Source organism: Ceratina calcarata, unplaced genomic scaffold (assembly GCF_001652005.2).
Source record: "Ceratina calcarata isolate Rehan_Ccalc_2016 unplaced genomic scaffold, ASM165200v1 scaffold59, whole genome shotgun sequence".
NCBI lineage: Eukaryota > Metazoa > Arthropoda > Insecta > Hymenoptera > Apidae > Ceratina > Ceratina calcarata.
In genome coordinates this window covers 72,405-82,979 of record NW_017177130.1, presented here as the reverse complement: position 1 = coordinate 82,979, position 10,575 = coordinate 72,405, and the positions used below count along the sequence as shown (strand labels likewise).

The following is a 10,575-nucleotide window of genomic DNA, read 5'->3' as shown; positions in this document are numbered from 1 at the left end:
AATTAATTAATTCAGTAATAAAAAAAGTAAAAGATTTAAACAACTGACTTTATTCGTAGGAATAATGTTAATACATCAAAAATTAAAAGATCTTGAGGGAAAATACATCGTAGAAGTAATAAATAAACGTGCATTACGTCGATATAATATATATTTCACAGTCATCATAATCTCTATACATTATTGGTTTCTGAAGCGCTTTTTCGACAACAATGGTAGAAAATTTTAAGAGTTCGTATGCATATGCGTTCTTCGCATATTACGCTCCGTTTTTACACATGACATAGTAAACTAAATCTTCTCGCATCCCATAAAAAAGTATGTTAAAATGTGTCAACTTAATATCCATTTCGACTATACGTCTCGGTGGTAATACTAATTTCCAAACTGTAATACTTGTAAGAATCTTATTTTAAATTTTCAGTTTGGATAACATAAATTATAGAATCTAAAATAACAAATATTTCAAGAGAATCGATGTAAAGGTGAATTAATCAAAAAAGTCTTATAAGACTACAAAAATTAGAAAACAATGCATTCTGCAGAAAGATCCCAGTTGCACGTTAGTACAACGAAATTATATTAATTTGAAACTGTAATTAATAACGACCACGTGGTGGTCTTCCTCTATTCCAATTTCCACCTCGTCTATACGAATTAGCCACTCCATACCCTCGGTTAGCACCGCCATTATACTCGCTAGAGGAGTGTGGTGTAAAATAGCCACTACTTCCAGGCTCTCTTTGAGGAGCCTCTCGATAATTAGATCCTCGCATCATCTTTGAAGGACTCATGGAGTTCGAATAAAAACCTCTTGAATGTTCCCTCGGTGGCCTTCGCGACTGAAACCCACCACCTGTGATCTGGTCCAGTTCATAACGACAGGCGTTCATTCCACATAATGCTCTGATCACGCTCAATACCTGAAAGCAAATAGAAATAAGTTAATTTCAGAAATCATAATTTTATACTAAGGAACCATAGATAGAGGGTAGTACTTTCTCATCGTTGGGAGACAATTCTAAAATAGTATCAGGTTCTGTCGAAGCCCTTACAACTAAACTCTCTAACGACGGACGTAAAGCTACTATCGCCGCTGCGTGATTCGGATCCATGTCTAAATTAATCCAATTGTCTAGTTTCACTACGTTGTCAACATATTCAACCTTCCGAGAGCCGAACAATAGTAGATGAATGGGTGATACCATGGTCATTTGTTTACATGATATTGCTCTTGTACGGATCTGTAAAGAATACATAAATGAGTATAATAATATTGAGATAATTGCGGATTTCATACATCTATATAGAAGAATTAGATGTACAGAAAACACAAAGCATGTAAACCTCCAAAATTGAATAGAGTATCAAAAATTATAACATAATATACATCGTTATTTTTGAATAGTAGAATGAATCCAGATTTTATTTTTCAAATTGGTATTAAAAATATTTAATTTGCACAAAAATCTGCAGTCTAAGGATATGAAATTAATTACAATAGTTCAAAGCTTCACTTAAGCGATCATACCTTTTCTCCAAATACGAAGAACGGAAATGGGAAATTCTGCTCATAGTTGCTACAGTTTACTGACGTTTTATGAATCAGAGCAGCTTTAGACTCGGTTGTAAGAACTTTCCTTTTTTCTTTGTGATAACAAACATTTGGATAAAGGCCCATACACAATAATGCAGTTATTGTATCAAGACGGACGTCCGCACCAGCTTGATAATTTAATGGTGTAGGGCATAAAGTCTCTTGCGGAAATCCAGCACTTTGTAAAAGCGTATGTAATTGATTCTATAAAAAAGACATCGGTTAACAATAAATTGGCGAAAAATGTTAAAAGTAACAAATGTTTAAATTTACCTTAGCATCCCATGTCATTCTTAATGTGGGCATGCTCAGACCTTTGGAATCGCAGAACATTTGCTCTGCGTATTCGCCACCGGCTCTGGCTTCCTCCCATGCTTGAAAAACATGTAGCATCGCTACGTGATCACTGTACCTCGCGCCGGCAAACCATTTCTGTTGTACAGACAATCGTCTTGTGTCAGGGCCCATGTTATACACCTCTGGAAATGTTGTACTATTCGCAGCCATTGTAGAAAGTGCATCGCCAACACGGAATATGCAACCTAGGATCATCATCTTGCCCAACCGCGGCTCTATTGGTAATCGTGCCAATATCCTGCCAAGGGGCGTCAACTCATCGTTTTCGTCTAAACATTTCATTTCTGAAACGAAGTAGTTTAATAATTACTGTTACGACAAAAAAGAAAACATACTGATGACAAAAGCCTGTTTATCATTTAATGAACGACGTACCACGTAATATTACTTCCGCTTCGATCACAGCATCTATCGGCGGCGGCTCAATAGCTTTCGACAAGAATTTGCCGATACTACCCAGTTTCAGTAATTTAATACTCAACGCCAATTCGTGTAAAGGTGTTCTAAACATTTCCGCCGTCATGTGTTCATCCATTTTGTTGAATCGTGCTCTGGAGCATAAGTGAAAACAGAATCCTGGTCGAACGCGACCTGCACGACCCTTCCTCTGCTCCAAATTCGTTTTACTAGCCCAAACAGTAGCATAGTTCGTCATGTTATTGTGAGAAGTGAAAAGCTTCATTTTAGATTTGCACGAATCAATTACGTAAACGACGTCATTAATTGTAATCGAAGTCTCAGCGATATTTGTTGCTAGAATAATTTTCGTGATTCCCGGTGGAACAGAATCGAATACTTTACGTTGATCTTCTCTAGGTAACTGTGAGTGCAATGGTAGAATCACGTAACCCGATCCTCCGTAAACGGAATGTTGTTGCAAGTGTCTCATTAATGCAGATATCAAATTCCAGCCTGGTAAGAAGATCAGCACGGCTCCTGGTATACCTTGATCTTTGATATACTTCAACAGAGCTTCTATGAGCTCGAAGCTTATTTCCTTTTCGGTAAGTTGCGCCATAACATTTTTCGTGGAAACAGAATAATTGCTACTGATAATTTTATTTAAGTTCTCTTCCGGTTCACCGTCCGTCGGCAGATCGTCCGCGTCTCGATTCTTTCGCTTTCTGGATTCCGTGGGCGGTACAAAATGCGTTAACTCTATACAATCCTCCAAGAAATATTCTTGCACCGGATAAGCCCTGCCAGGTATTTCTATCACCGGGCAGTTGTTGAAATAATTGCTAAATAACGTTGTATCGATCGTAGCCGACATCAGAATGATCCGTAGATCCGGATACACGTGAATCATATCGCGAAGTACGACCATAATGAAATCAGAATTCACGTCTCGTTCGTGAATTTCATCGACGATCACGTGAGATACACCTCTCAAACCACTTTCTAATTTCCTTAAAAGCACGCCGACGGTGCAGAACATTATGCTGCCATATGGTTTCGGCAAACAAGATTCAAATCTTACTGAATAACCGACAGTCTGTCCCAAATTCTCGCACCTTTCTGCAGCAACTCGATCAGCTACATACACAGCAGATATTCTCCTCGGCTGTGTAATTGCGATACTACAATACGCTCCTTGACCCGATGCAATGTAATCATCCAAAATAAATTGACACACTTGAGTCGTCTTGCCGCAGCCTGTGTTTCCGCGGATAATGATCACAGGATTGTCATTGATGGCCCTCATTATTTCATTCCTTATTGAAAAGACTGGTAATCTGGATCTGTCCTTAATACTCATTTGAAGGCCTCCATCTTGCTGCAATCTCTCTCGTTGCTCGTTTTGCAGTTCCTCTGACAGTTTGTCTAACGTCATTAAAGCCAATGGTCCCTCGTCTATATTACAACCGGCCCATGGATCCCAATTTTGTTGCGGTGGAGACCAGCTGACCACTCCGGCGGGTTGTGGCACTGATGAAATGAAATCATCGAGCACTTGATTCGTTAATAATGAAATAGCGCCAGTAGATTGATCACTCATCTCCCCATGAGGGTGTGGCTGCGTTGTAAATGAATATTAAGAAAATTATTTTTTATACTCTTAAAAGAACCAAGAAAATATAAATTTATAATGTCATTATTAATAAGTATTAATAAGGAAATTACCTGATTCACTGAGACAGGCTGTATATTCAAACTTGATAGGACTTCGCGTATTTGACATACTAAGTCTGGCGAAATCCTGACTGGATATGGCTTTAATTGTTCTGCTTCTTTATTTTTCTTTAAAGTTCCGCTGAACGCCTCAATAACGCCGAGGTGGTATAATTGTCTGACAAGAGACAAAGCACAACTTTTTGACGCAGTTTGTTTATTCGAGCCGGTTTCACGACCAGTAACATCTGAAATTCGTTCGTTTCTTTCACTAAAATAAATAAATGCAAATTCTTCTAAACATATATATGAATAATTTAAGGACGTACTTCTTCCAAGTTGTTTCACATAGATTGTCATCTCAGCGATAAAACTCCTAGGAAATAATTTCTTCATCAATATCTCACATATATTTCAATACACAACATAAATCGAATAAAATCTTCGTGACACGCATTCAACTTACCATTTGAAAATATTCAAGACCACATTGGAGTACAACGTAATAAACTTATCTAGCGATCGCACCGGAACTCTTATTGTACCAATTCAATGAGAGTTCTGGTGCAATCACTGAAGAGAACAGCAGATTCATCTGTGCATAAGAGAAAATATTTCTCTCCTTTTGTGCCAGCGTTAAGTGAATAGTGTACTCTAAAATGGCCTTGCCAAATTTCAAATGATACAGCAATTTGTTTCACATCGTCTTTTGTAACAAGTCTTAACACACTTGAGAATTAATTATTACAGTGGCATCTGATCCAGTGCAAAATGTATGGAAACACAGCTACACTTGAAGCAGTCCATACCTCGTATGATCTGGACCAAGTGGAGTATACTTGTAATCGGCATTAAGTTTGTTAGTCTGCATAAATTGATGAAGTTTCGATTTAGCATTTTCTATCGTCCAGTTGCCATGAATTCCAGAATTCACATCGACGTCTTCTGCATCCTCGACCTTTTTCTGTTCCGCTATTCTATCCATATAAGTGTAATTGTCTTGACCAAATTTATTAAAAGGTCTATATGCCTCCCCTATATCATTAGGACCCATCCCGTCTTGAAACACAGATTTTACTGGCAAAGTAGGGGAATCTATGTCTTCTTTAATAGGTAACATAGTAGGTTGCAAGGAGGTTCCAGAATCTTTTGGGATATCATTTGAATTCACAAGCCCAATACGAACTAAGTAATTGACAAAATCTCTGGCCGCATTTCCCTGGGCGTCTTTCTTGTTCGTCGAATTTCCTGCACCCACATAATCATATCCATCTACAGTCAATTCACAAAGAAATCGTTGTCTGTGTTTTGGACCTGTAAACAATTTCATTTATAAACCCTTTGAATCGTAACTAAGAATCCAGGTTATTAAAATTGAATAATACCTGTAGGCCTAACGTCAAACTGTGGTTCCTTGCTATTTTTTGCACACCATTGGTGAAAAAATGATTTCATATCACCCATTTTTAATGTTCAATGATAAAAGACTACGAAATTACAATTGTTTGTTTAATGAAATTCGGTATAACCTACTCGAAACGAAACCTCTGTCTGCGTCGGACAAAGGTAGTTCCAACTTCAAGTTCCAACCGTTCCAACTTCCGATTCCGACCCGACTATGGTAGCGACGCGTGAAAAAGATTAGAGATAGAGAGAGAGCGAGAAGATGCCATATTTCCTTTGTATGCGTACATACTATATAGGTCCGGAATCCCTTGAGTCTTTTTACACGTAATTTGAAGAATAAAAATAATCGATTTATACATATAGATACGAACAATAATGAATCATTGTATACATTTTTTCATAAACATACCCGCAATTTATTTTAATTCATAGTGTTAATACAAAAATATACATGCCGGCAGTTTAGAAAGTATGTTAATTTATTTAAGCACAGTTACTCACGTAAAATATACAAGTTCCTATCGTAAAATATGTAATATAAGTAATGTTATAAAATCAAGTGCTTGTGTTACGATTTCTGTATACTTTGTTATTCCCGATATATAATCATTGAATGTAATACCTAACAAGTAAATCGAAAACTAAAATGTTATAACTACAATACTATAAATAATTTAGAAAAACAATAACTTATTTACAGTGTTACAAGAATTAACTAATTCATATACATGTGCAGAGTAATTGCAGTTTATATACATTAAAGCCTATCGTTGTACGTAATATATCACGCTTAAATAAGATAATATCTTCTATGCTTCTATCGTCTGATGTTAAAATTAAAAAATTTGTACTTAAAAAGGACGTTGTTAGTCATAAGTGTAAAAAAAATGATGACGACTTTTATACTAGTTTAAAAAATGATGGGTAATGGTGTGGATACAGGAGCAAGCCGAGATGATTGTCCTGTTCTAGGTGTACGAGGTGATTTCTGTAATCTCGACTCTGATAATTTTGGGGTTGTCAACATTGGCGTTAAATTCTTTCGTAAAGGTTTAACAGGTGTTCGTACCGGCGTCTTCACGGACGTGCTTGCGGTTGCCAGTAGTCGACTCGGCAGCAAAGAGCTACGCAGTTCTCCCCTGTCTTCTAAATGTTCTTTAAAATGATTGTAAGTCGTGTCTGACACAGAATTCTCCTTCTGCGAAGTGTCCTTTTTACCTGTTTTGTTACTGCTTTTCGGTTTATCAATCGGTGTCCTAAGAAATTTGCCACTTCTTTTGATCCTAGACGCGGTCACCGTTACGTTCCTGCGTTTTGAATTGGAGGTATTTGGAGATGGACTGAATAACAGCTTCCTCTTGGAAGGATTGAACGTTGATATATTCCGGCGACTGATTAATGAAACTTGAGGTTTCTTGGACGAGCTTAAGGCAGGCTTTTTAGAGGCACTCAATGTTGTTTTCTTCACCGATTTGTCTTTCGCCTCTTTCCTGGCTTTTTTAATTGTTTCCTTTTCTTCGTTGAAATTCTCCCAGGATTCTTGTATGAGCTCGTTCACAGACATCCCGTTTATGGTAAATACCTCGCCGTGAACAGTTTCATAATCATTTATCAAGGCCCTTAGATCATCTTCAATTTTCGGTAATTTTTTCTGTATTTTCTTACGCTCTTTTTCCTCCATTAATAACTGACCGCCTCGATTGTAAAAGCGATCAGGATTTGTTGCACGTTGCCGTAGCTCTCTCATTTTCGACCATAGATTCTCACGCTCTTGCAGACAGTCGAATATGGGTTTGCTTGCTTCATAGAAATCTTGCATTCGTTTCAGTTCGAGTTCGTGCAGCGTCAAAAGATCATCCGTGTACGTATGCGAATGAAAATGAACGAATCGTCGCCTCTGTTCTTCACTGAATTTACACAAATCCCATAGCTTGACCAACTCAGACCTTACTTGCGATACGTATTTAGCAACATTCTCTCTCCTTTTCTCTTTGCACCTATCCAGTTCTGCAGTCAGTGCGTTCACAGTTGCTAGACTGTAACCTACGTAACTGTTCAAGAACGATTCATAAACATGTTTAGGTTCATCGAGGTATTTCCATAAACCTAGTAATTGCTGCTTAATATCTTCGACATATTCCTTTGCCGAATCCACCTGTTGTTTCAGTTGGTCCCTGAACTCCCTTAATTTGGTCATATTATTAGAATTAAGAACAAAATTTTCACTGTCTTTGCATACCAGATTCTCGAAGCTGGTGGTTGGAGTCTTTCCTAGGTCGTCCATCATTTTAACAATCGCCCTACGCGTTTCTTTGAAAATAGATTCTAAGCGATTCTTTTCGCTCTCCTGTTTCTCAAGATAAAGTTTGAAACTGTTCAATTCTTCTTCCGAGGGTACTTTCTCCTCAATATTAATCGGCTGTACCCCTAATGCTTTACAGAGAGCTCTTTCCTTATTAAGAAACTCCTTCAACTGTGTCATCCGCTGTTCCTTACAGCTTTGTAATTTTTTTAGATCAGTGCTCAGCACTACTTCTATTTCTTTTAGTGGTAAATGTTCATATCCGCTGATTGCGACGTCTGTTCTCAATTCTTTTGACAATACTGCAATCTCATCCAAGAAACTTTTAACGTTGTTTAAAATTGTTTCTTTTTTTGACTCTGTCTCAGACACCATATCCTGAAGCAAGTCATTTATATATTCGGACACTTGGCTTAGGTAAGCTAATCGTCCTTCCTCGCTCACACCTATTTCTTCCCATATCGTCTCCATTTGAGATAAAGCAGTTCGAACTCTCAGAGTAATCTCCTCTACAACTGGTTCACGCTTATTTTTACAAGCCATTATTAAACGGTTTAACGTGATAAACGGTATTCAACGATAAACGATAACTTTCCCGAACTTGGGTTAAATTTTCTTGGACATCCACGAGACGAAGACGAACGCGGATGTAAGTATTTCAGTAAAACGATCTTTTCTTGTCTTGTCGGGACACGATCAGATTAACCGTTGTTCTTTTGAATTCATATTCTACACTAACGCCACTCATCACTGGTGAACTAGTGAGCCCTAGTGAGTCACCAACTCACCTGTTAAAGCGGTCGAAATACAAACTACGTATTTTTGAAACTACATTCTGATTGGTCGATATAAATTCAGTTTTGTTATAATAAATTATATTTCCTGACATATATTGTTCATTAATTAAAATAATAATTCATTTTTTTGGCATTGTCACGAAGATACAGAGTTCTTCATAAGCACCGTGGAAATATATTTATATTGGGATACATATTAGACAGCGTAATAATAAATTATTGAAGAAAATGCGTGCGATAATGTACTTTTTGTAATTCAAATCGTAGTATCAACATCAACAGTGTATGTACTTTTTAATATGTATTAGGTTATGTTTGTAAACACTGTGTTGCACCCATGAGAAGACCTCCGTAAAGAAAAAAAATACAAATAATAGAAATTGGAAATATAGTAAACTTGACATAGAATATGAATGTCAGTGAACCAAGTTTGCAGGATTCAATCCCGGAACTTGTTAAAAATGCTGTGTTATTACACAGTTCTCCCATTCCGCCAGGAACACCTGTTGTGAGAGGTACGTAATCCCTCAATGAATTTAGGCTTTAAGATAGCCAATTATTAAGTGCATAATCGAATTATTACATTTCAGGATACGACTGGAATAAGGGAGTTGATTATCATGCTTTGTTTAAGTCGTATAAAAACTCAGGATTCCAAGCAAGAAACTTCGGACTTGCAGTACAAGAGATCAACAAAATGTTAGATGCTAGAGACGTTCCTCTGAACAATGATCAAATTGATAACTTGGAGGAAGATGATTTTATAAAAAGGAAATCTTCTTGTACAATATTTTTAGGGTATACATCTAACATGGCTTCATGTGGTATCAGAGATACTATAAGGTTTCTTGTACAACACAAAATGGTCAGTTTGACAATATTGATTTTGATTTCATCAACAGTTCAAGTTTACATATACCAAACAATTTTATTTTCCAGGTTGACTGCATTGTCACTACTGCAGGTGGTGTAGAAGAAGATTTGATAAAATGTTTAGCACCGACGTATATAGGAGACTTTCACTTAGAAGGGAAAAATCTTAGAAAACACGGTATCAATAGAATAGGAAATTTATTAGTGCCAAACAATAATTATTGCCTGTTCGAAGACTGGGTTATGCCTAGATTAGATGCGTTGTTAACCGAGCAAAAGGAGAAAGTATGATACAAGAAGATGAAATTATTCAGATTTTCTACTTTCAAGTATTTCGAAAGTATACCATTTTAGGGCACACTTTGGACACCATCGAAAGTGATTGCGAGACTTGGCGAGGAAATTAATAATGAAGAATCAATTTATTACTGGGCAGCAAAAAATAAAATACCAGTGTTTAGTCCTGCTTTAACTGACGGCAGCCTCGGTGATATGATGTACTTTCATTCGTTTAGGAATCCAGGCTTGGTCATTGATATAGTTTCAGGTTTTGATTTCTTTACCGAATGATTCCCAAGTTTGCTATAAATTAAAATATGACAATAATAGTGTTCCTCGTTGTTCAGATCTTAGGCGACTAAACACGATTGCCATGAAGGCGGTAAAAACTGGTATTATTATTATTGGAGGTGGCGTAATAAAACATCACATTTGCAATGCAAATCTTATGGTAATAAAGAAACGTGTAAACGAGAGAAGTGTAAAAGATGAACTACATGGAAATCATTTATTCTAGAGAAATGGTGCTGATTATGCTGTATTTATGAACACAGCGTCAGAGTTTGATGGAAGTGACAGCGGTGCCCGTCCAGATGAAGCTGTTTCATGGGGTAAAATTCGGATGGATGCAGACCCAGTCAAAGTAAGAATATCTCACTGAAGTTAACTTCCAAATTGACATCATCTGATTATCATTACAGATTCATGCAGAAGCATCTCTGGTATTTCCACTGCTCGTAGGAGAAACGTTTGCACGATATTATCATTCCACAAAAGAAAAAACTGTATCAGACGTTTAAAACAATTTAATAAAAGTATGATAATGAAAAATATCTTTTATATTCTTGATC

The 10,575-nt window shown here is 36.9% G+C and overlaps 3 protein-coding genes across 4 annotated transcripts; 1 reads left to right on the top strand and 2 right to left on the bottom strand.

Moving 5' to 3' along the window:
• Positions 1-29: 29 nt before the first annotated feature.
• On the bottom strand, positions 30-5,876 carry mle (dosage compensation regulator mle). Of its 2 annotated transcripts, XM_018032787.2 has the most exons (9): positions 5,452-5,876; positions 4,876-5,380; positions 4,396-4,442; positions 4,079-4,314; positions 2,330-3,971; positions 1,871-2,238; positions 1,532-1,801; positions 999-1,244; positions 30-923 (listed from the first exon to the last, which is right to left on the bottom strand). In XM_018032787.2, exons 1-9 carry the CDS (start codon positions 5,528-5,530, stop codon positions 600-602), a joined length of 3,717 nt encoding a protein of 1,238 aa, XP_017888276.1. In that variant the 5' UTR covers positions 5,531-5,876; the 3' UTR covers positions 30-599. The 2 variants fall into 2 exon arrangements, with proteins under 2 accessions (XP_017888276.1, XP_017888277.1); XM_018032788.2 differs by lacking the exons at positions 4,876-5,380; positions 5,452-5,876 and adding an exon at positions 4,533-4,842.
• Positions 5,877-6,361: 485 nt separating this feature from the next.
• LOC108629866 (protein regulator of cytokinesis 1-like) lies at positions 6,362-8,339 on the bottom strand. The gene has a single exon (XM_018032784.2). It carries the CDS (start codon positions 8,316-8,318, stop codon positions 6,384-6,386), a length of 1,935 nt encoding a protein of 644 aa, XP_017888273.1. The 5' UTR covers positions 8,319-8,339; the 3' UTR covers positions 6,362-6,383.
• Dhps (Deoxyhypusine synthase) lies at positions 8,320-10,555 on the top strand. Its single transcript, XM_018032785.2, has 8 exons — positions 8,320-8,424; positions 8,881-9,087; positions 9,163-9,437; positions 9,512-9,730; positions 9,800-9,992; positions 10,072-10,175; positions 10,242-10,367; positions 10,426-10,555. Exons 2-8 carry the CDS (start codon positions 8,982-8,984, stop codon positions 10,522-10,524), a joined length of 1,122 nt encoding a protein of 373 aa, XP_017888274.1. The 5' UTR covers positions 8,320-8,424; positions 8,881-8,981; the 3' UTR covers positions 10,525-10,555.
• Positions 10,556-10,575: the final 20 nt, after the last annotated feature.